Source organism: Acinonyx jubatus, chromosome C2 (assembly GCF_027475565.1).
Source record: "Acinonyx jubatus isolate Ajub_Pintada_27869175 chromosome C2, VMU_Ajub_asm_v1.0, whole genome shotgun sequence".
Lineage (NCBI taxonomy): Eukaryota > Metazoa > Chordata > Mammalia > Carnivora > Felidae > Acinonyx > Acinonyx jubatus.
The window spans coordinates 68,818,880-68,840,696 of record NC_069384.1 but is presented as its reverse complement, the minus strand read 5'-3'; the positions used below and the strand labels follow the sequence as shown (position 1 = coordinate 68,840,696).

The 21,817-nt window shown below is 43.4% G+C and overlaps 1 protein-coding gene across 22 annotated transcripts in view; it reads right to left on the bottom strand.

Annotated features, from left to right (window-relative positions):
• The window catches only part of KALRN (kalirin RhoGEF kinase), a 661,810-nt gene that overhangs the window by 248,325 nt on the left and 391,668 nt on the right, over positions 1–21,817 (bottom strand). For 16 of the 22 annotated variants that reach the window (XM_027061042.2, XM_027061047.2, XM_027061027.2 and 13 more), the window contains exons 17-22: positions 19,524–19,742; positions 15,718–15,867; positions 12,800–12,914; positions 9,163–9,278; positions 8,578–8,700; positions 707–889 (exon numbers count right to left, since the gene is read on the bottom strand). In XM_027061042.2, coding sequence (XP_026916843.1) covers positions 707–889; positions 8,578–8,700; positions 9,163–9,278; positions 12,800–12,914; positions 15,718–15,867; positions 19,524–19,742 — 906 coding nt within the window. The remainder of the gene's footprint in view (positions 1–706; positions 890–8,577; positions 8,701–9,162; positions 9,279–12,799; positions 12,915–15,717; positions 15,868–19,523; positions 19,743–21,817) is intronic. The other 6 variants (XM_027061044.2, XM_027061048.2, XM_027061033.2 and 3 more) reach the window with 1 other exon arrangement.

The following is a 21,817-nucleotide window of genomic DNA, read 5'->3' as shown; positions in this document are numbered from 1 at the left end:
TATAGAGGGTGGGAGCCTTTAGAAAAAAATCTCACAGTTTAAAGCATGGGGGATATGTTATTATTTCCCTCAATTTTAGCGGTTTAACTAGTGCACTCTCTAGTCTGCTCTGATTCAGAGCATGAGCCTATTTAAAGATTTAAGAATTAGAAATCCTAGGATTAAATTGCCAGCCTATATTTAGCTCTTAATTCATAGGTTACTGACCTCTATTACAAAGAAGAGATTAACAGTCAGTCTTTCCTTGATTCATGGCAAATAGTATCTCTTTTCAGCTGAAATGTCAAACAGCCTTTGTACAACTGTATCCCTTATTCTTGAAAGAGCACTATTGTGCATACTGGGGACCCTAACATTTGCTGATTAACATAATTGGTTGGAAGATGGTACTGATGAAGCCAAGGTAAAGGGTTTAATCGTCAAAGGCAACAGTTAACTCTACACATAGAAAAACTGTTCTGTAGCCATGGGTCCCACCCCTGGCCAGCCAATTTTGCTGTATAGTACTACTCATGAGGGGCTGGAGGCCAATGGCTTACCAAGATCCATCCCCTCCACTAGAAAAACCACACAAGGCAGGCGTTCTAGGGGTCAGTAGCTCAGAAAGATTGCTCTGGACAGCCCACTTCCTTCCATGGTAATGAGATCAGTGGCATGGAGAGGGAGAGAAGGGAGGATGTCCCAGCTAAGCAACCCCCATGCCTACCTCTGTGTTGACGCCGAGGGCTTTCTCCAGGGAGTACCGGTACTTTCCCATCCTCAAGGAGAAGTCTCTGTAATGCTTGTCCACTGTGGTCACCCATTTCCTGATCTCTGTGGCATGAATGTGGCCTTTTTCCACAAAGCTATCGGCCAGTTGAATCAGAAGCTTCACCTTCTCCTTTGTTTGCTGTCCCAAAAGATGGTCTTAAATTATTAGATTACATTTACTCTCCTGGCCCTTCAGTCCCATCCCTCTTTTCTTCACAGCAGCCACAGATACCTCACTGCCTGCCTGGGTTTATAGCCCAGCTCTCACTTACTAGCTGGGAGATCTTGAATAAATTAGTTAAATCCTCAGTGCCTCAGTTCCTTTACCTGCAAAATAGGGATCATAATAATCCTACATCATAGGTTGTTGTGAACATTTCATGAAATGACAATGTAGAATGCTCAGAACAGTGCCTGGAACATAGTGCTCATATTAAGAGCTCAGGAAGCAATACATGTTAGCCATCATGACTACTGTAAGAATCTTACACATTAATATATTTATCAGTTCACAGAATAGGTTAAAGTCACATCTGAGATCCATTTGAGTCTTAAAGTATCTCTAAATGGTGGATGGAAGGAGGTGGTGTGGGGTCTTTTTGAGCCAAGATGAAAAAAGCTGAGGCTTAGAGAGGCTTAGGGCTTGTTCAAATTCATACCACCTGTGAGCGACACAGCCTGTTTGCCTCTGGACCAAAGTGCCTAGTTCTCTTCCCTTCACTGTATTGGCCTGAAGTGGGCTTGTCAACAGGTAAGCTGACTTTGGCCAGGATCTAAAGAAATCCAATTAACATATTTAAGAGTGAAGTCTGCCCCTTTCACTACCAGGATCTTGTCTGAGAGAAGGAGAAGGAGGGAGGGAGAGGAGGTGGGGGAGGGGGGGAGGGAGAGGGAGGGAGGGAGAGAGAGAGAGAATGGAGTTAATGAAGCTAGTATCTACTACAGGGCTAAGGTAGAGTTTTGATGTGTATTGGATTAATTTCATTTCTAGCAAGAGGTTGTTCAACATCTACTCTGTCCATACCACTGTACCAAACCACTGTGCGGAAGGCTGTGGGGACAGGCTCGGGGGGTAAACAAAAGCAGAGAAAAAGATACTCATTTTCCCTAAACAGTCTATATCTCTAGAGGGGATAAGATAGTCATGTAGAGTGGTTAAATAACTTGGGGCATTACGTAACTGAACGTCAACATGAGAAGTATGTAGAGTTAACACTGCAGGAATTTTAAAACAGGAAAAAATGAAGGTGGGCTGGCATGGGCAGGAAAAGTCTCGTGGGGAAGCAGGACTATGTCAGTAAGATACAGAAACAGAAGAAATGTTCAAAGAAGTAAACACTTGCTTATCTTTTATCCTAAGGTTGGGTTTTGAAACTCCAAAATCAGGGAAGCTTGATTAATTTTACGAAACAGTAAAGAATACGGGAATAATATTCTGAGAAGTAAAATTATCTTTTGGACTGGAAGAGAGTAGGTCCAAGATTTAGATCATGCTAAAATCTAGATAACTGAGGCAAAAAATTTCTGGAGCAAAAGTAGAACGGACAGAAGAGCCTTTCTTCTTCTTCTTCTTTTTTAATGTTTATTTTGAGAGAGAGAGAGACAGAGCATGAGCAGAAGAGGGGCAGAGAGAGAGAGAGAGAGAGGGAGACACAGAATCTGAAGCAGGCTCCAGGCTCTGAGCTCTCAGCACAGAGCCCTATGTGGGGCCTGAATCGACGAACCATGAGATCATGACCTGAGCCAAATTTGGATGCTTAACCAACTGAGTCACCCAGGTGCTCCAGAAGAGCCTTTCTTTATTCCACCCTCCTCCCTCACTTTTCCAGGCTCATCTCCCACAATAGACTAACCCTCTCAAGAAATGCCAGAAAGGGACTCCTTCTGGCCAGAAAGACAAGCAAGGCCAGAAAGATGTGGAATCCAGCTCTTCAGCAACACACATGTCTGAGCCTCTCCTGTCTCAGGACAATGAGCTGGTACCCAGGCTGGGAATCGAGGGCCCCAAAAAACTTTGGTGTGAAGGAAAGAAGGTGGGTATGGGGACAGGAGAAGCATCTCCTTAGCCATGATAAGGCAAAGAATAATAGCATTGGGAATTGGTTAAGAAAAGATCCCTGGTATCCTAAGGACTTCTACCTCACTACATTTAGGGTTTTTTTTTTTTCCCCTTTGAAAACAATTGTTATAAGGTTTTCTATTTATTTAAAACAGAGATTAATTTTTTGCAGCTATAATCAAGGAATCTTTATGTAAAACTCTTGAAAACACTTATTTATTTTTATTTATTTACTCTCTCAGTAAGATGTCATCATGAAATGGGAGTTTCATGGCCAGCTGGTGGCAGCAGCCCTACAGGCAGCTCCATCACAGGAAATGGCATCCTGAAACCTGGAAACTGTGATTCAGATGCAACAGAGAGAATGGCTTGTGACCAAGAGGGTCCCAGGTATGTATGGACCTGGGGGAACAAATGGACAGTAAATTGGGCAGTGTAGACAAACCCTCCTCATGTGGTCTCACCTACCTTAGTGACTGCCTCCAGGATCTCCATGGCCCCTAAGCACCAGTCATGCCGACCTCACATGTCCCTCCTGCTGTCATGGGTGGTACCTACTCATCCCTGCTTTCCATCCAGTGGCCCTCTTCCCCACCAGCTGATGGGGGATGCTCTTTCCCCTGTCCCTAAAGCACTATATGTGTACCTCTACTTCAGCACATATCAGTCTGAGTCACTTATGTGTCTCCTTCATTAGACCGTGCACATCTCAAAGGTAAGTGTTACATCTGATTCATTTGTATCTCCAGGGTCTAGAAAATAGTGGGCATACCATAAATGTTGAATAAATGAATTAGTGAGTAATGCTGTGTTTGGAGGTAAGTAAAGCTGGACCAGCAAAAGTTGAGGGTTTATACTGGGGAGAATTAGATGAAAAATTTGACCCATACACTGGACTGCAACCATGCACCTACTTAGAGTAGTCTGAAATGAATTCTCACATACGAGTGACTATGGTGGCACCATGTGACCTGCCAAATGCTTGGCCACAGCTGATGATATCAGAGGCAAACACTTGTATCACTGGGGTGGCCCATCAGTATGAAGCCACTGACTTCTTGTGTGGTGTCCTGGCCCCAGTTGTTTTTCTGGGGATTTGGACTGCATGGAAAACTGGGTAGGTGGTTGCAGAGTAGAACTGAAAACAGACAGCAGACATGAGAAGGGAAAGACAAGCTGAATCACAGTAGCGGTGATAATGTATTCCTGATCCCCCTGTCATGAGATGACGAGACAGTGTGATTGCTAGGATGGCCCCTGGTGTAGGGTGACAGCCCAGTGTTCACATCTAGAGGTGAGACTATGCCACATTTCTTGTTCTTCCCATAAGGCTGAGTCATTCAGATTTTCTTGGACTCCTGGGAGGTCTAGCCATGGCTTCTATATTCATTTCCATATACAGCCATACAATATCGTTTCCCTTTCATAATTCAAGCCAGTTTGAATCTCAAGTCTTGCCACCAAAACAGAGTAACTTATATAGACTGATAAAATGGGGGTCAGATTGCAGAGGCTCTTGAATGGTAGGGTCAGGTGTATGGGCCATGAAGCCTTTAGGAAATGTAATTCATTTGAGCCTGGACATTTAGAATGGATAAATATCTCACTTATCCTGGGCTTCATGGTTCCTCTAATGTATGTTTTGCTCTATTTTGAATTCTATGTAATCTGCTAGAAAAGTCAGAGGTAAAAATAAAGGGGTCAGTAGTTCTATTTTTCTTCCTCCCCCCCCCCTTTTTCTTCTTTCCCTTCTTTGATCAGTTAATATTATGTCATCTTTCCCTGATCAGTGAGCCTTACTCTGAATATAGTTTTCAAAAAGCCCTTTTGGTATCTTTTGCACATTTTTTAAGTTATTAAAGTTATTTAGCCTTCTGATATTATTCTCATAATCTCATTATAATCTTCCAATTTGCCTTTCATTGCTGATATTCCTTGTATTTATTGATACATTCTTTGTAGATATGAATTTACTGAGCTCCCTGTGTGGGTAAAAAGTTCTCTTGAGATACATCTTCATATTCATTCCACAGGGGAGAGTTTGTCACTATGTGTGAGAAACTAAAACTTTCAAAAATGTCTATTGCATGTAAACTATATCCTCTTACGAGTCTCAGAAACAAAATCAGGCCCATCTTTTATCTGAACTGTTCAGATCCTACTTTTCCCAGTGTAAAGCACCTGCAAACAAGCCCAGTATCCCCTTTCCACACAGCCTTCATTTCTCAATTAGCTAATTTAGTTCAGCTAAGGCACAAGGCACTTTTGTTATCATTTAATTCTCTTTTGTTAAGAATTAAGTCTGACTTATCTCATAGCTTCTTTCACTTTTGGAGATAAAATTACCAGTTTAAAGAAGTGTCTTCTCAACATCAGTTCTCTTTGGGAGATGTAAATAAAATCCCCATGCCCTCCAGAATGGCTATATTAAAAAGACGAATGATAACAAGTGTTGGAGGGGATGTGGAGAAGTCAGAACTCTTATACACCACTGGTGGGGATGTAAAATGGCACAGCCACAGTTGGGCAGCTCCTCAAAAAGTTAAACATACAGTCACCATAGGCCTCAGCCATTCCACTCCTAGGTATATGCCTAAGAGAACTGAAAAGAGATGTTTACACAAAGGCTTGTATACAAATATTCATTATTCATAGTAGCCTCAAACAGAAAACAACCCAAATGTCCATCAACTGATGAATGGATAAAAAGTGTGGCGTATCTCTATAATGGAGTATTATTCAGTCAGACAAAGCGATGAAGTAATGATGCATGCCACAATATGAATGAACCTTGAAAACATTATACATGAAAAAAGCCAGACACAAAAGGCCACGTATTACAGGATTCCCGGATTCTGTTTATATGAAATTTCCAGAATAGGCAAATTCATAAAGACAGAAAATAGAATAGTGGTTCCAGGGGCTGAGGAGAGGAAGGAATGGGGAGTCACTGCTAATGGGTACAGGGATTCTTTTGAGGGTAATGAAAATGTTCTGGAGCTAGATAGTGGCAATGGTTGTATGACCTTGTGAATATACAAAATCCACTGAACTGTAAAAAATGAAAAACCAAAGAATCTTCAAACAAAATTTTGCTATTAGGAGAAATAGATTTCTTCCAGCTGCCAAAATGATTAAGCTTTCCTATCATCATGTGCTTTGACTCCTTATAAATTTGGAAGCCCACAATAGGAAAATATCTCGTGTATTCTTCTAACTGGATTTTCTACAGCCTACCACAATAAGAAAAATTTTGTTATCCTCTTATCCCCACCCGATTTTCTTTATCTTATTTTTCTCTTTACACTTGTGGCTTGCTATATAGAAAGTATATTTTTATATTTAGTGTTTCTTCTACTTGATCTGTTTCTTTGGAGCAGAGAATAATAATTCAATATATTCAATATGCTCTATTGCCCTGTTTAGTTGTGAGGGCCACCCTATTTTCTGTCTGTGTTGAGGTCAATTTGGTTTCCGTTTCCAATTCATTTTACTGGTTATAAAGATTAAAATCAAAGGTAGCTAGTTAAAGGAGGCTTGCCTCTGGGAAGTGCAGCTGGAGAGGAACAGGAGGCAACTGTTGCCTTTAATCAGAAGCTCTTCAGCTGGATTCGTTACCCTGTAATAAATATTCTTGAGACTTAGAACATGATAGATGGGAAAATGAAACCCCATTATGGAAAGAGTTAAGTTAGGAGGGAGAGAGAACAGAGAGAGCCAAAGGAATAGAATCACTTTAAATATAGATTTGGTGTAGGGAGTCATTGAATCTACCCAAACTTCTTTTTTCCCCTATGTTCACAAATATTTGCAGCCTCCCTTTGATGCATGATTCAGTCAGGCAAGTAAACAAAGTGTGGTTCTTATCCTTTGGGATCTTGCTGGCTCAGACATGAGATGACACTTCGCACAGATTACTGGAGAACAGGATGGTTCATGGCAGGTCCCTTAAGGGCTATACAGACAACAGTGGCCGGAATGCAGGGATGGGCCAGATCACATCCCGGCATGTCTGCATGATCGCAGAGGAGGAGGCACTCCAGTGGAAAGGCAGGCTCTTTTTTAAAAGTACAAACCAGAAGGAAGAAAATAATATTCTAGGCAGAAAAACAGTATGGAAAAGGTACAGAGGCAAGAAAGCATATGATGTATCTCTCAGAGGGTAAGAAAATACATCCATTCAGCTGGAGCATAAAATTTGCACGAAAGAATAATGAAGATAAAACTGGGGAGGTGAGGTGGTGCTATTGAGGAGGTTGTTAATCTGAAGACACTGTCGAATCACTGAAGTTCTTGGACTGGGTGGAAACAGGACCCACCCAGTGTTTTCAAGATGAACCTCAATGATGAGCAGGATGGATAGGAAGGAAGGAGAGGCTGAAAGCATGGAATCCAGTTAGGGTGGTTACGAATATGAATGGAAAAGAGGAGAAAGACAGCAAGAAGATTTTAAGGAAGAGGAAGTTAAGTTGACTAGACAATTCTCTACATTTCCTCTTAGGTTATGAACAGATTCCGATCCTAACAAGTTCTGGGTATCTACCACAATCCATCTGATGGGGTTGGAACACCAGTGGATCTGATACCATTCTGCTTGTTAATGGTTCATTATTTAGAGGGGGACAGATAGACACAAAGTATAAGTCATTCAAAAGCTATTTTCATTTGGATTTGAAAAGAGTTCTGGGCATCTGTCACCTTCCTAGTGCTGTTTGCTCTGGTTGGTACTGAAATGAGTCTCTTATCTGAACTGACAGCTTTTCACATTGGATGAAAAGGCCCTGCAGCTCACAGGGTTGCAGGGGAAAGTTTGCCACTATCAGAAGTTCATAGTGTAGAATTCATAAAGTGAATACCCACTCATAAAGTATCAGTTCCAGAAAGAGGCTAAGGGCCTAATTTTGTGACAGGAAACTAGAGGAAATGTGCCTTAGCAGGGATCTTTGGGGCGGGGGTGGGGGTGGGCATCAGTACGTTCCCCCCCACTGTGACCCCCACAAAAGCAGCTCTCATCCTGGTTAGAGCACCTGCCATGTGAGGAAGTGGTGCCAAGACAGGCTCCTCGATGGCAGGGAGCCCAGTGTGAGGCGCGAGGATGCCACAAAGAGGGAACTGAGACAGGAGATTTTCATTCAGACCCAAGGGTCCTCAGACCAAACCCTGGCTGTGAAAACAGATTTCCTCCTACGACAGCATTTCCTGCCTCAGTGTGAATGGGGGTGTGACGGTGTGTGCTGTGTGCGCCAGTGCACATTTTGCTCCCCAGAGACCCCGGCCTGGCTCGTTTGCAGGTCTGAGGCCAGATGGAAGCCGTCGGTTCAGGAAACAAGAAACTCACCTGTTTTGTGAACCCATCCACAGTCACTGGCCTATACGGGTAGACTTCCCAAACCATTCAAACGTCAAGAACGTGTGGATAGGTGCCGAACTTCACAGTGCAGTGTGCATTTCACATGAGTGTGCCCCTTCGCCTTATATGGTCTAAAAGAATACAGCAGAGTCTACACCTGTAGCATGGAGGTGAGTATTTGGGAGCACAGTGTATAGGAGCTGACTTCTCTCATACAGATGCTCCGTCCAGCAGCTGCAATTCTTTGGGTATTCAGGTTTCAATGGAGATCATCCTACCCATGCTCTCCGCCGCCCCACCCCTTGCCCCTGTGGTTAACATTTCTGTGCACTGAGGCTGTTCTCCCTTTCATAATGTAAAACTGGCCAGACTGGGGAGTGCTGGGTGTGTGTGGGGAGGGCTCCAGATTGCTTCCTACCTTGGCGGGCACCCTGAATTCCCCATACTCTTTCAGCAGTTCCTGAGTCTCCTCTGTGGTCTCTCCGGGGGAGGTATGTGTTGAGAGGTAATATTCACCTGTTTCTTGGATCCAGTCCAGCGCCTGTGGGAGGAAACAACCCACCCAGTCCCCCAAAAGTCAGCTGTCAATTGCAAAACATGCATTGTTACACTGTTTGGGACAGTGTGACGGACCCAGGAAATGCTGGCACCATTTGGTCAGTATGGAGCTTGGAAGCTGATTTTAGGACTGAGCCCTCTCCCATTAGACTTGGAGCATCCTACCAGTAAAGAGAATGTCTCATCCTCGTCTTCTAGGCCAGGCCCAGGATCATCCATGAGCTCTTAGAGGCAATCTGACCCCAGCATCTTCTCCCAACTCCTGGTACAGAGTACGGGTAAAGGCTGAAGGACTGCTAAGTGACAGTCTGTTCTCCCTCCTTTTGTCAGCACCACCTCCCATCTCTACTATGCCTGCTGCTGGGACCCTCCTCTGTGTCCCATGCTGTGGTCATCTGGGTGTCCACACCGTCCCCAGAACTGAGGCAAAGTCAGAGCAACATACCTGCTTAGCACTGCGCTCAAACACCACATATTGCTGGCACTGGTCTAACCGTCGCTTCTTCAAGGTCCAGAAGTGCAGGACGCGATTCTCCCTCTGTAAGAGCTCACTCAAGATGGCTGTGGGGCAGAAGAGAGGAGCGCTGCTTCTGGGGGGCGCTGAGCAAATCTGCACACCCCAGGGGCCAGATAGCTGTGACTTGCAAATCTCCCCATGGGACTAATCCAGGCACCAGATGGGGGGAACCAAAAGCTTGGTCCACAGAGAACTTCCCAGAGGGGAGTAAGATCGGGGGCGTGAGGCCTGTTGATGAAGTTCCATCAGTTAAGGGAGGAAGAGGATGCCCCCAGGGTAACTTCAAAGTGACCCTGATTCTCTTCATACCAACGCCAGTGCTTGATGGTAAGAGACCTTGGGAGGTGTCAGATCTTAAAATAACAGCTAACTCAGTTGGCCTCTGGAGCCTATGGAGAGCAAGGGGACTTGATAAGAATCCCAGCCACTCTGGAGTGCTAGGAGAGGGTGGGAGAGGAACAACAGTATGAGGGACGGTATAACTGCATAGATAACCCATGTCCTGAGCCACACTCTCTGCCCTGTACAAGCGGCTATGCACACACAGCACAGCCTTGAAATCATGGGCGTAGGGAAGCTGTGTTAGGATCATGTCTACCTGGAATCACGTCTCTAGGTCCAAATTTCCATGCTAAGAAAAGGTGAATGCTATTCTCGTTACCTCTAACGATATCAGGTGAGAGGACATGCACCAGGCATGTGGCACCACGATGGGACACGGCAGGTGTTCATCCATGTCATGTCCCTCTCTCCTCCTGTCATTCCAGCAGCAGCTGGCTACATGCCTAAATTTCCTATGTGTTTTAATAGTGTGCTCTATGCTTGAAGCACTCCTATTCAGTTTGTATTGTGTCTGCCTCCTGCTTCCTGCTAATTCTGTTAGATACTAATAAAATACACAATGATATGAAAAATTAATATTTATTAAGCACTTGCTAGGTAGCAAGCACATATTCTCATAATACTCTGTGATGCACATACCATTAATACCTCCATTTAGAGATGAAGACACGGAGGTTCAGAGAGGCTAGGTAACTTGCCCAGGGTCATTCAGATAGAAACGTTTGACCTCAGAGCCTGAGTCCTTAGCTACCTTGGTCCTCTGGGTTAGAGGGGCTGAGAAGCACAGACTACCACTACAGAAGCTTTACAAAAAAGGGCACAATCAAATCACAGTACTTGTACTTCGAACTTTTAGTGCATCCTCCTGGAAGGACAAAAATCTGTCTCTCTTCCTTTAAGGCTGAGAACTTTCATAGGTCTCAATTCGTCACCAATCCCTATATGTATGCCTTTATTATGTAACTTTTTAGTTCCTCCACAAAGAGACAAATTGCCCTGCTTTAAGGCTCAGCTGTGTGACCTGATCTGGCAAATGTGTTGTTAACAGATATTATACAAGCAGGAACTTAGTGTGCTTGTGCACATGACCTTGCCATCACCACTATAAGGAGTTTTGCCGGGTAATTTCTCCTTCAACTGGGGTCCCAGAATTAATACATGTGGAACAGGCAAGAACCCAACCTGCAGTGAAGGCACCAAGCCAGCCAGACTTGCAGCATGAAACAAAGCCGCATTGCTAAGCCCAGCCAAGACCGCTGGTCCCCAGCCAATGCAGTCACTTGAACAATAAATGCTTACAGTTGAATGTCGCTGAATTTTTGCTTGTTATGCCATAATAATTGCACCTGTAATACAAACTTAAAATAAGTGGTCCTGGCCTTGGGTCCCGGCAGCAGGTGGAAAGGAAATAGGTATTAGAGAAATTGTAGGTCCCTGCTTAGGTGGAAGCTTCAATTGGGCAAAGACAAGTAAGAACCTGTGTTTATTTTAATCTTTTGGCCTCCTAATCCTTGTTTTGCTCACTGCAGAATCTTCTGCGGTGGTTAAGAGAATCAACCCTGATCAGGCAAAAATCCTAGAGTTTCAGATTTCATTTCTCCCCTTTCTGGAAAGCTTTCCTATGGACACAACAACCTGCCCTCACCCTTATGAAGGTGCAGCATACTCTGGTCTTTCTGGGTGCCTGCCACTCCTGGTACAGTGAGGTGTAGGGGGAGGCACGTGCTCTCTCAGCAGGCAGTTGGCCTCACCCGGACTGCTGCCAGCACTGCAATGTGCACGAAGGACAGAGTGACATAATGCCAGCCACCCACGGGTCCCCTGACCTCAAACAGGGAGCATATCTAGAAAAGGAACCCTGCTTCCTTCTTCTCTGCAGCAAATTTTATTCCTAAGTGTAATTCTTCCCAGTGGCCTCTGATCTTCCCACCTCTCAAGCTCTCTGAGCAGGGAGGGAGGCCCTTCCTATGGCAGATCAGTGCCACCCACTTCTCAGCCCTCAGCCTGTCCCCACCCCTCACTCCAGGTCAGTTTCAGCTCCCTCCCTAGCCTGGGTCTCCAGACTTGCAGTCCTCTGCTGTGTCAAGATGAGATGACACTTGTTAAATTCTTCACTCGAAGGCCAATTTCTGCATGGCCCAGCATCAGTGATACCAATGATAATCATTTAAGCTGAAAGTGGTCACCTGATTAGCAATTATTGAAGGTTACTGATTTGTTCATACAATTGTAGATATATAGACTTCAGAGAGATAATAAAGATTATCTAGACCAGTAGTTATCTAAATTTTATGTGCACACAAAAAATCTGCTTGGTTGGGGTGGAAGAGCTCTTGTCAAAACGCAGCTTCTCACTCAGCAGGTCTAGGCAGGGCCTGAGAGTCTGTGCTTCTCACATGTCTCCAGGTGATATGAGTGCTGCTGGTCTGGGGACCACATTTTTAGGAACCAGAATTCAGACACCTTCCATTTTAAAGTATGAAAACGGGGCTCTGGGGTGGCTCAGTCGGTCAAGCATCCAACTTTGGCTCAGGTCACGGTCTCACGTTTGGTGAGTTCAAGCCCTGCATCGGGTGAGCTTGAGCCCCACTTTGGGATTCTGTCTCTCTCTCTCTCTGTGCCCCGAGTTCACTCGCACTCTCTCTCAAAATTAAAAATAAAAATAAATAGATAAATAAAATAAGAAACTGAAATTATAAAAGCTTACATGGTAAGTCATAAAGCCAGGATTAGAATTTGGTTTTATGCTTCTCAATCTGTGTCTTGTTTCTGGGCTGTAAGATACCCTAGTCTTGGGCTCTTCAATGTATGTTAGCTGCATCTGGATATTTACATTTAAGTTAATTAATATTCAATAAAAGGAAAAACTTAGTTCCTCAGTTGCATTCGCCACATTTCAGGTGCTCAGTAGCCCATGTGACTAGTGGCTACTATACAAACGGTGTAGATACAGACCATTTCTTTTACTTCATAAAATTAAGTGTTGCTCTAGATCAAGATAACTGAAAAAGTGCCAGGGAAATTACATCTTCATTTTTCCATTCCAAATCCTGATGCATGTTTAAAAATTGCCCAGGAATCACCACTGCCCATGCCATCTCACATCAACATTTTTCTTATCCAAGGAGAAGAATCAGGAAATCAGAGATTGCATAAAGACCAGGTACACAGCCTCCGGTCAGTGCTGCCGATGTGGGTCACGGCTGGAAGCCCCCACACTGACCTTTCACTTGCTGCTCAGGTCCCCGCGTGTGGCTGGCGGCACTGGGCATGCTGACGTTGTTCCTGTGGATGTACTTGAGAAACACTTCAGCGTTCCGCCGCGCCAGGGTACAGGCCTGAGAGAGACAAAGGTGTGAGGACCCCAGCAGGTGCATGGGGTCTAAGACACTGGAAAAGGGGTGCTGGTGGTGAGGTTTCTGGAGCTCTGGGTAAGCAGATCCCTGGAGGCCACTTCTGGTTCACAGATACTCCAATCCCAATGAAGGAGGCTCACCCTTTTGTGGAAGAAAGAATCACTCCTTGGGCTTCTCCCCTTTCCATCCCAGCTCAAAATCAGAAATCAGCCATCCCTTGACTCCCTATATGTTGATTCAGTGTTAATAATGTCATAGTTACTGCCTCAGGCTGGTTTTCCTCTGCCACCAGAATGCCTCCTATATGACCACTGGGGTAAGTCACTCTAACATTAGTTTAGACTTGAGAAAGCAAATTTGGTAAACAAACCTATTAACCATACATTCCATATCCAAATGGAAATTACATTAAAAAAAACTTATTTGTCCATAAAATCCACGCCCACCTCAGTGACACTAATATCCTACTGCTGAGAAATATGGATCTACACACAGGACGAAGAGCCATTCCACCACCCTCTTGACAATTCGTGCTAGCTGTGCATGGCAGAGGACAGGTCACGTTCTCCTTGTCCCCATGGAGGAGACCCAGGCCCCAAGTGGGCAGGAATCATGAAGCATGTCAGGGCTAGAATCTAGGACTACTGACAGATTATTCCTAGTTTCTCTCAAGGCCAAAGAATTTCTGAATTTCTTTGAGGTTTTCTTCTGTTGCAGAAGTAATGCAGCAGGGCCCCTTAGCCACAGTTTCCATCTCTGCAGCGTCAGTTACCCGCAGTCAACTGCGGTCCAGAAGCAGGTGGTCCTCCTCCTGATGTGATGTAGCCTATCGCTACTTCACAGTACCGACATCATCCACCTCACTTCATCTCATCTTGTAGGCATTTTATCATCTCACAGCATCACAAGAAGGATGAGGTATTTTGAAAGACCACACTCACATAACTTTTATTATTGCATATTGTTACAGTTCTATTTATTATCAGTTATCGTTGTTGAACTCTTACTGTGCCTAATTTATAAATTAAATGTTATCATAGGTATACACACATAGGAAAAAGCATAGTATATATAAGTTCAGGCATCCACTGGGAGTCTTGGAACATATCCCCCATGGATAAGGGGGATTATGATACATGCTAGTCCACTAATTTTTAATCTACAGTTTTCAATAGTATCTCTAAACAAAACTGTCAAATTTTGACACCTTTTTACATTTAGCAACTGATTCCACAAATTACGCTGTAAAAAATTATTTTAAATTTTGCATTAGTAACAATTGTTTCTGGGAGCTCTGGTAAAAGACTGTTGGTGAGTCTATCCACCATGAAGTCCACGAATTTAACAGCTGGATGGTGGTCCAAAGCTAAAGTATCCAACATAGATGAACTAATACACATAAATGGAGAACTCAGTGTCTGCCATTGGGCATTTGATTCCCACAGCAATAGGGAGTTTCTCACCTATGATTTTAGGCACACATGGAAAACATTTTTTTCTTTCATGCTTCAAAAGAAACGTAATTTTATGAAGCAATATCTTTATGCCTCTTTTAAAATTCTTTAATATGCTCCACTTAAATTATTGTTTTAAACTTTGTTTTATACTAGAAAAGACTTTTAAAATCTCTTAAGCCTGGTATAGAAGACTTTTTATTTAATCTTATTAGTAAGAGCTGATTACTAAGGGTTCTGATTGAGTGCAGGTGCGAGTGCCTGAAAGGAGGCGTGCAGGGAGAAGCTATCTTAAAAAGAGAGAAAGAGAGAAAAAAAAGTAAAACTCAAAGAGGTGGTCAAGTATAGAAAATCCCTAATAAAAGAAAGTCAGTTAATTATAGAATTATAGAAAAGCAGTAGCAACATGTCAGAGTATAAAAATTCTCTTTGTACTTTCAGAAACCTGAAAGGAAGCAGAACATGAAAGCAAGGAATTTGAGAGTAAACAGAGCCTTTAGATAATTTTTAACACAGATGACTCTGGCAGAGAGAAGATCAAAGGCTAGAGGAAAGAGGCTTACTAGGACTTTCCACACCAGCTGAAAGTCTGCTCAGAGCAGGACTGTGCTTCCTCCCTGAGAAACCAGGGCTCTATTAAAAACCAAAACAAACTGAGGTATTTCTCTCTTCACGCAACAGAATAAATAAGTGGTGTTATATCCATTGGTTACTGATAATTGTTCGATTGATAAATAAGGTGTCTAAATTCATTTAATTGTTGCCCTAAATTTTGCATCATCCATTTATAAAATATTTATGTTAATACTGATTTAATCTGGGCTTATATATTTCTTTCTTTTTAAAATTTTTTAAAGTAATCTCTGTGCTCAATGTGGGGGCTCAAACTCACGACCCCAAAAGCGAGAGTCGCATGCTCTACTGACTGAGACGACCAGGTGCCCCTGGGCTTATCTATTTCAATTAAAAATATCTTTATAAACCGAACATCACTGGGTGAAACTATGTATTTTTCTCAATTAACAACATCAATGGGATATCATGATACTCTAACATGGCACCTGTACTAATGGTATATAATAACTGCCTAGTCATCTAGAAAGTGCTGAGAGAAATAATATTTGAAGTGTAACTTTTCAACCTTTCAGGGTAACCAGCCAGTATCTTCTTTTATCTTCTCTACAAATACCTCCCTTTAGATAAGAAGTGAGGAAAACAGGGGGATGGAAAGCTCATATGATGATGCCTGCGTGTGTGTGACAGAGTCAGAGAGAACGGAGACCAAGGAGCAAGGCTAATGTCTCACACTGTGGGTGACAATGTGCTCTCACCTTAAGAAAGGCCTCCTTTTGTTCCAAATGTTTACTGATGAGTGGGATGACGTGGTCCATCTCTGCTGCTGGTCCCAGTTTGTCTCGTCCACCACACCAGTCCTCATCTCTCCGGTATTCTTGCTCTAAACTCTCCAGGACACTACAGACCTAATGAACCAAGGAGGAAAGGCTCTGTAGATTACTCGGTCAGGAAGGATTTTCTGAGCAGCTTCAGCTGACAGAACCCTGCACAGGTGACATGTTCCTTTTGAGGTTCAGTTTGCAGATTTAGAACATGCAGTGCCCCTGGGACATCTAAGAGAAGTCCAGGATGCAGTGGAGTTTGGGAGGAGTCATCTTCTGACAGTCGTTGGCTGAAGGCTGAAGCTATGGGGTTGAAGACATCACTTAGGGAGAGTATACAGAGTAAGGAAGGAAGAAAGACTAGTAATTTGTGAGGGAGGGGGGTTCAAAGTGTTTTGTGTATGTTCATTCTATCTCTGGAACTTCTTGAGGACTCTGTGAATATGGCAGAGCAGGAAAACGAAGTTTAGAGAAGATACTAGGATTGCCCAACCATCTGTACTTGCCCTACAGGAAGTAGCCCCAAACAGAAATAAAGGAGGAAGTGGCCGTGTTGAGGGATTTATGGGTCCTAAGTGAATGATTTCTTTCCTCCTCCTTGGCAAACATATCCCAGCAAAAATGTCTTGAGCTACCATCATAAGGCAATGACAACTTCAGGTCTTCTATTAGAAAATGTGCATTTCCTTCAGAGGATAACAAATCTAGGTTAACTTAAAAGATAGTGGTTCTCAAAGTGCTAAGAGGCCATACTCTAAAAGCAAAAGTGTTGCAAATGGCACTTGGATGGAAGTCAGGTTGGGTGCAACAGAAGGGGACCTAGGGCAGCCTTGTGTCAGGGCCTAGGGAAGGGTGCAGGAAATAGAAACCTGTATTCCTATACTTTCTTTTACTAGGCTTTGAAAGCTTGGCTATGGCAGCAGGAAGAACAGCTACAACTATCCTGGGTCCCCTTTGCCTGAGAAGGCCATCCCTTTTGATGAAGAGTGTGGTACTAGACAGGATGTTTACTGAGTGATGAACTGAGCTAAAAAATGTTCCAGGCAAATCACCCTCATGGCCAACATGCTCCCCATGTCATGAGAAGGCCTGTCCCTGAATCCTGCCTCCTCTGGCACCACACACCTCTCCTCATGCAAGGCGTGAATATGTGTAGGAAGGCCCATGTCTTGAGAGAAAACGGATCACAGACATGCAAAAAACTTTGAGTACTTAAGGCCTGTCCCATGATAATACTGAACTAAAAATCAATTTGGGAGCTACAGGAAATGAAAAGATTAGCAAGCATAAGTCCTTTAATTTAACAGGTAAAGAAACAAATCCAGAGCAGTAAGGTAACCTTTGGCAAGGTCAGTTCAGGGACAAATTGACTGACTCCTTAATGTAGAGCTTTGTCCCCTTCAGCATCGTGGTCCATTAAAAACTAAAAGTGGTGTATGATACTAGACAGGGATTAAACCTCATTAGAAAAAAATCTGGGTACAGGTATTTCCTGCTTTTCACAAGCTCACAACACCACTTCACGTTTGTGAAAGACCTATGTTAGTACCTGTTTTTACTAACTGAAAGAAATACGTGGAGGATTTTCGGTTTTATGAAAAAAAGGTGAAAAGTAAAACACAGTGTTCAGCATTTGTTCTGCGGGAAGCTGTCACAGAGGCAGCATGCACCCAAGTAGTGAGGGTGGTCCCCAGCCTCCTTCTCCAGGAACTATACTCAGCCTCTCAGCATCCAGCTGCCACAGCTCTGAACTGTGTCTGTGAGCATCTGTGCTTTATCTTGACTTATTCTGTGCGTCCATTAGCAAGATGTGTCCCTAAGGTTTCAAAAGGGCCTACAAGAGGTTACTTTTGGGTCTGGGAATGTTAAAAAAATTTTCCCATGTAAATTAATGGTCACTGCTTTTTTGCTTTACATCTGACTTCAGCTTACAAAAGTTTTCATAGGAATGCTCTACATTCAGATAGCAGGGGAAACCTATATTTAGTTGTCCAGCATCATTCTTTCCTTTGCTTTTGAATTGTTTTGTCAAAATCAACTGACTGTATATTTGGGGTCTCCTTCTGGAATTTCCATTCTGTTTCATTGTGTCTATTCTTACGCCAACATCATTCTGTCTTGATCATTGTGGCTTTAGAGTAAGTCTTAAAATCAAGTAGTGTAACTCCTCCAACTTTTTTTTTTCTTTTCAAGATTGTTTGGCTATTCTTGATTCTTTGTATTTCCACATAAATCTTACAATCAGCATATCTTTTTTTTTTTTTTTTTTTTACAAAAAAAGCCTGGGATTTGATTGGGATTGTGTTGCATCTATAAACCATCCTACTCAGCTGCTCCCAATTCTGTGACCGTCAAAGGCATCATTACTCCAACAGAAAGGAGAAGTGAGAAAAGGTGTGGAGAGAGACTGGAACACTGGCTACTGGGCCCTCTGACAGGCATGTCATATTTGCTTCAAGACAGACTTTCTCATGGTCCCTGTAAGTCACCCAGAGGAGAACATTTCTGATTGATTTCTGCCAGGGAGCAATTCAAATGAGGAAAGTATTTTACATTAAATAAAATTACTTCTGTTTTTTTTTAATTATTATTGAGAGAGAGAAAAAAAGAATGAGTGAGGGAGGGGCAGAGAGAGATGGAGAGAGAGAATCCCAAGCAGGCTCCAGACTCAGCACAGAGCCTGATGTGAGGCGTGATCCCACGGCGCCTGGGATCATGACCTGAGCCCAAATCACGAGTTGGATAATCAAATAACTAAGCCACCCAGGTGTCCCAAAATTACTGTGTTTTAAACCTCTATTTCATGAAAAGAATTCCCTTAAAAGCACCTGAATCATTTAAAAATCCTCTCGGCCCTGTGCATATTGCTGTACAGATGGGACAGTGAAGGGTCCACATCTTTAATGTCCTGCTGTATGTATCTCCTGCCTTTTCTCCCATGGCAGCACCATCCTACCAGTTAGGCTCATGGTCCACCGGTGACAGAGAACTGTTTCCTCCATCAGACTGAGAGCCCCACGAGTGAAAGTGCTGACTGTTTTTCAGGCATAGTGCCTGACTGTGGCAGATTAGATCACGGTCACTCTGCTTTCCTACTTTCCTGACCTTCATAGGAGGCATATACTTCCCTGCCTCATTGATGTTGGCTTGGCCCCGTGACTTGTTTCGGCCAAAAGGATGTTAGAGCATGTAACACAAGCAGAGACTTGAGATGCACCTGCACAGTAGATTTTGGGCTCTTGCACTCTTGCTTTTCACCATAAATGTGCCTCAAATAGCTGCTGGTCAAGGAGGATGACAGACATGAGAGCAGATCCAGACCAAATCTATAGCCGGGAGCCCAGTTCCAGCAAGCTTAGCCAAGATCAGCTGAACTCAAATACTTAAAAACAAAATGCTTATTGTTTTATGCCACTGATTTGTGGGGTAGCATTATTGTGGCAATAGCTGACCCATACACCCCTCAAATCTAGTATTCAGTGCAATTTGTCCCTTAACATCTACGTCTGATGAGTTTGAGAAATTCCTAAGAAGCAAGTCACATGGCTCACTTCTCTAAAGAAAATGTTATAAGGAAGCTAACTGTAGTATTTCCACATCATTTTTCTACTCTCAAAGGTTAGTACTGAGAAGACTAGCTTCTTGTTAAGGGAGATACTGCAGATTTGCAGTACGAGGGGAAAAAAAAAAAAAGCCCTCCATCAACATCAGTCCCTCACACCCTGCAGCCCTTCCCTCACCTGTTCAGAAGTTTTATAAAATGCCACAGAGGCATTGACTAGTTTTAGCCGGTCTTCCATCTTCAGCATGAGCTGCTGCCAGTGGAGGGCCACCTTCTCGGCACATTCCCGGATGGCATCGGCATCATAGTGGCCGGCCTGGAGCAGAGCCTCAGCTTTCTGCTGTACCTGCAGGGCGCTCTGGTGCGTCTTCTGCAAGGAAGTGGCATGAAAGAGGGACTGGGCACAAGGGGAGGAGAGAGAGGTCCGTGGGAACGACCCAGGCGTGGTACAGGAGGGGGTGGAGTGAGGCGTGAGTGGAAAGATGCAGAAAAGTTAAAGAGCTTTAAATGGTAGATTCAAACATTTTGTCATGACGATTAATATATCACTGTTTTTAAAGCGTATTAAAAAAAAAAGAACATCATGCATTTTCATTAACTGAATGCTCAGGACCCTGGCTCCTGCCCACCCCCACCCCCACTCTCCTACTTGTATCACTGGTTCTAAAAACATCTCAGTTTCTGTGGTAGAAAAATAACAGTTGTGTATATATCTGCTCCCTGATTGGTTCATACACTAGTGAATTTTTCTTTTCAAATCTCATCATAAAATTGTTCACTGTAGTGAGTTTTCAAAGGAAGTTACTGCTGTAGTCCCATTTTACAGATCAAATAAACATAGCACATAAGAAAAAAAATCTCCATATAATACAAAGCTCAGCCAACAATGCAATTATTTTAAACATTAATAATTAGTTGAAAAGGACTCCAGGAGAAGGAATAAATTTGGCAGGTTAATAAAGCCTAAGAGTAGCATCTCACCATCACTTTGCTACCTCACCAAGGGAACAGAGCAGTGTAGTAGATAATTTAGCTCAATGTGTAATCCTTACATTATTACATTACTTATGTTCGCATTTAGGATAATATATATATCATGGAAGGTTTATTTTCTTATTCAGGCTAAATGTGGTCTGCATTCTCTGATTCATATTAACTGTAGGAGGTAGGGAGACCAGGCTGGAGGACAGGGTGGCAGAGAGAGCCAAAAGGGATTAAAACTTACTAAAATAAAGTATGGATGTGGATGAAACAGGACTTCAAAGAGGTAATATTATTGCAACCTCAGCCATTGGGATGATTTCAACTCCATGGCATAGTGGTAATTTGGCTTCTGCATGTTTAAGAAAGTATAGCTCAGCTTCCAGTAAAAGGGGACAGCTAGCAGCCCAGTAACGTACTCCAGAACTACTTCTGCCCTTCTTGGGCAGCCGTGCAAGGACAGTCCCCAAGAGCTGATCCATTCAGCACTCCCTGTGTGAGTACAACCTCCCTCCTTTTCTCCTCTACACCACTGCTTCCCCTTCACCCTCATCCCAGAGGGCAGTTTGCATAGTCCTGTTGATTTTCCCTAGTCTGTCAACCATCTCCTGGCTTCCCTTCCCTGTTCTGAAATCTGTACTCAGTGTGAGCTATGTTAGCACGACAGCCTTCAGCAACCTAGACTCCTTTATTCCCTTGCTTTGCCACTAAATCAGCCCTCAGTCATGATGACCACATCAGAATTTGAGTTCCTAAATGCTGAACATGGCTAGAAAGAGTAAACTAAGGGGCAGAAATGATCCTTTATAAATCCCCGACTTCTTTCTCTGTTTTACTTATTGGCACCATTTTCTTTTCCTGTCTCCTAAATAGAGGGGTATCCCAAAGTGCATTCTCGGTTTTCCTTCACTTCTGCAGAGCTCTTATTTATTCCCATGGCTGCTATTATTTCCTCTTTGTAGATGACTCTCAGTATCCATCTCTTGCCCTACATCTGACCCTCATCTTTAATTGTCTTGAGCTGCCTGTCACGCTTCTCACTCCAGGTCAGCAGCACTGGGTCAGTTGATTTAGCTGCCTGCCCCATGTTAGCCACTTACAAAGATGCATTCTTAGTAAAAGAAATGAATGGTCTTCCTGGAGAGAGGAGGAATGCTCGCCAGTGAATGCAAACGGCTTGACTGCCCTGCCAGAGCCACCACCTTCCTCCTAGAGATCTTCTCAGGTTCCGCATCTAAAATGAAACTCCTTCCTCTGAAAGCATCTTCCGACAGCAGTCTACCATCTGCCCTCCTTGTTGTCACCTGGGGTTCCAATAGTGACATCATCCTTGACTTGTTCCTCAAGGAACAACATCCTTGACTGGTCTAGCCCACGTCATGCCTAGACTGCTGTGGTGGTTCCAGTGCTAGTCTCCTTGCCTTCCATTTCTAATCCATCAAACCCATCCTTCACATTTCATACAGATAAATTTGATTTCCTGTAATAGGA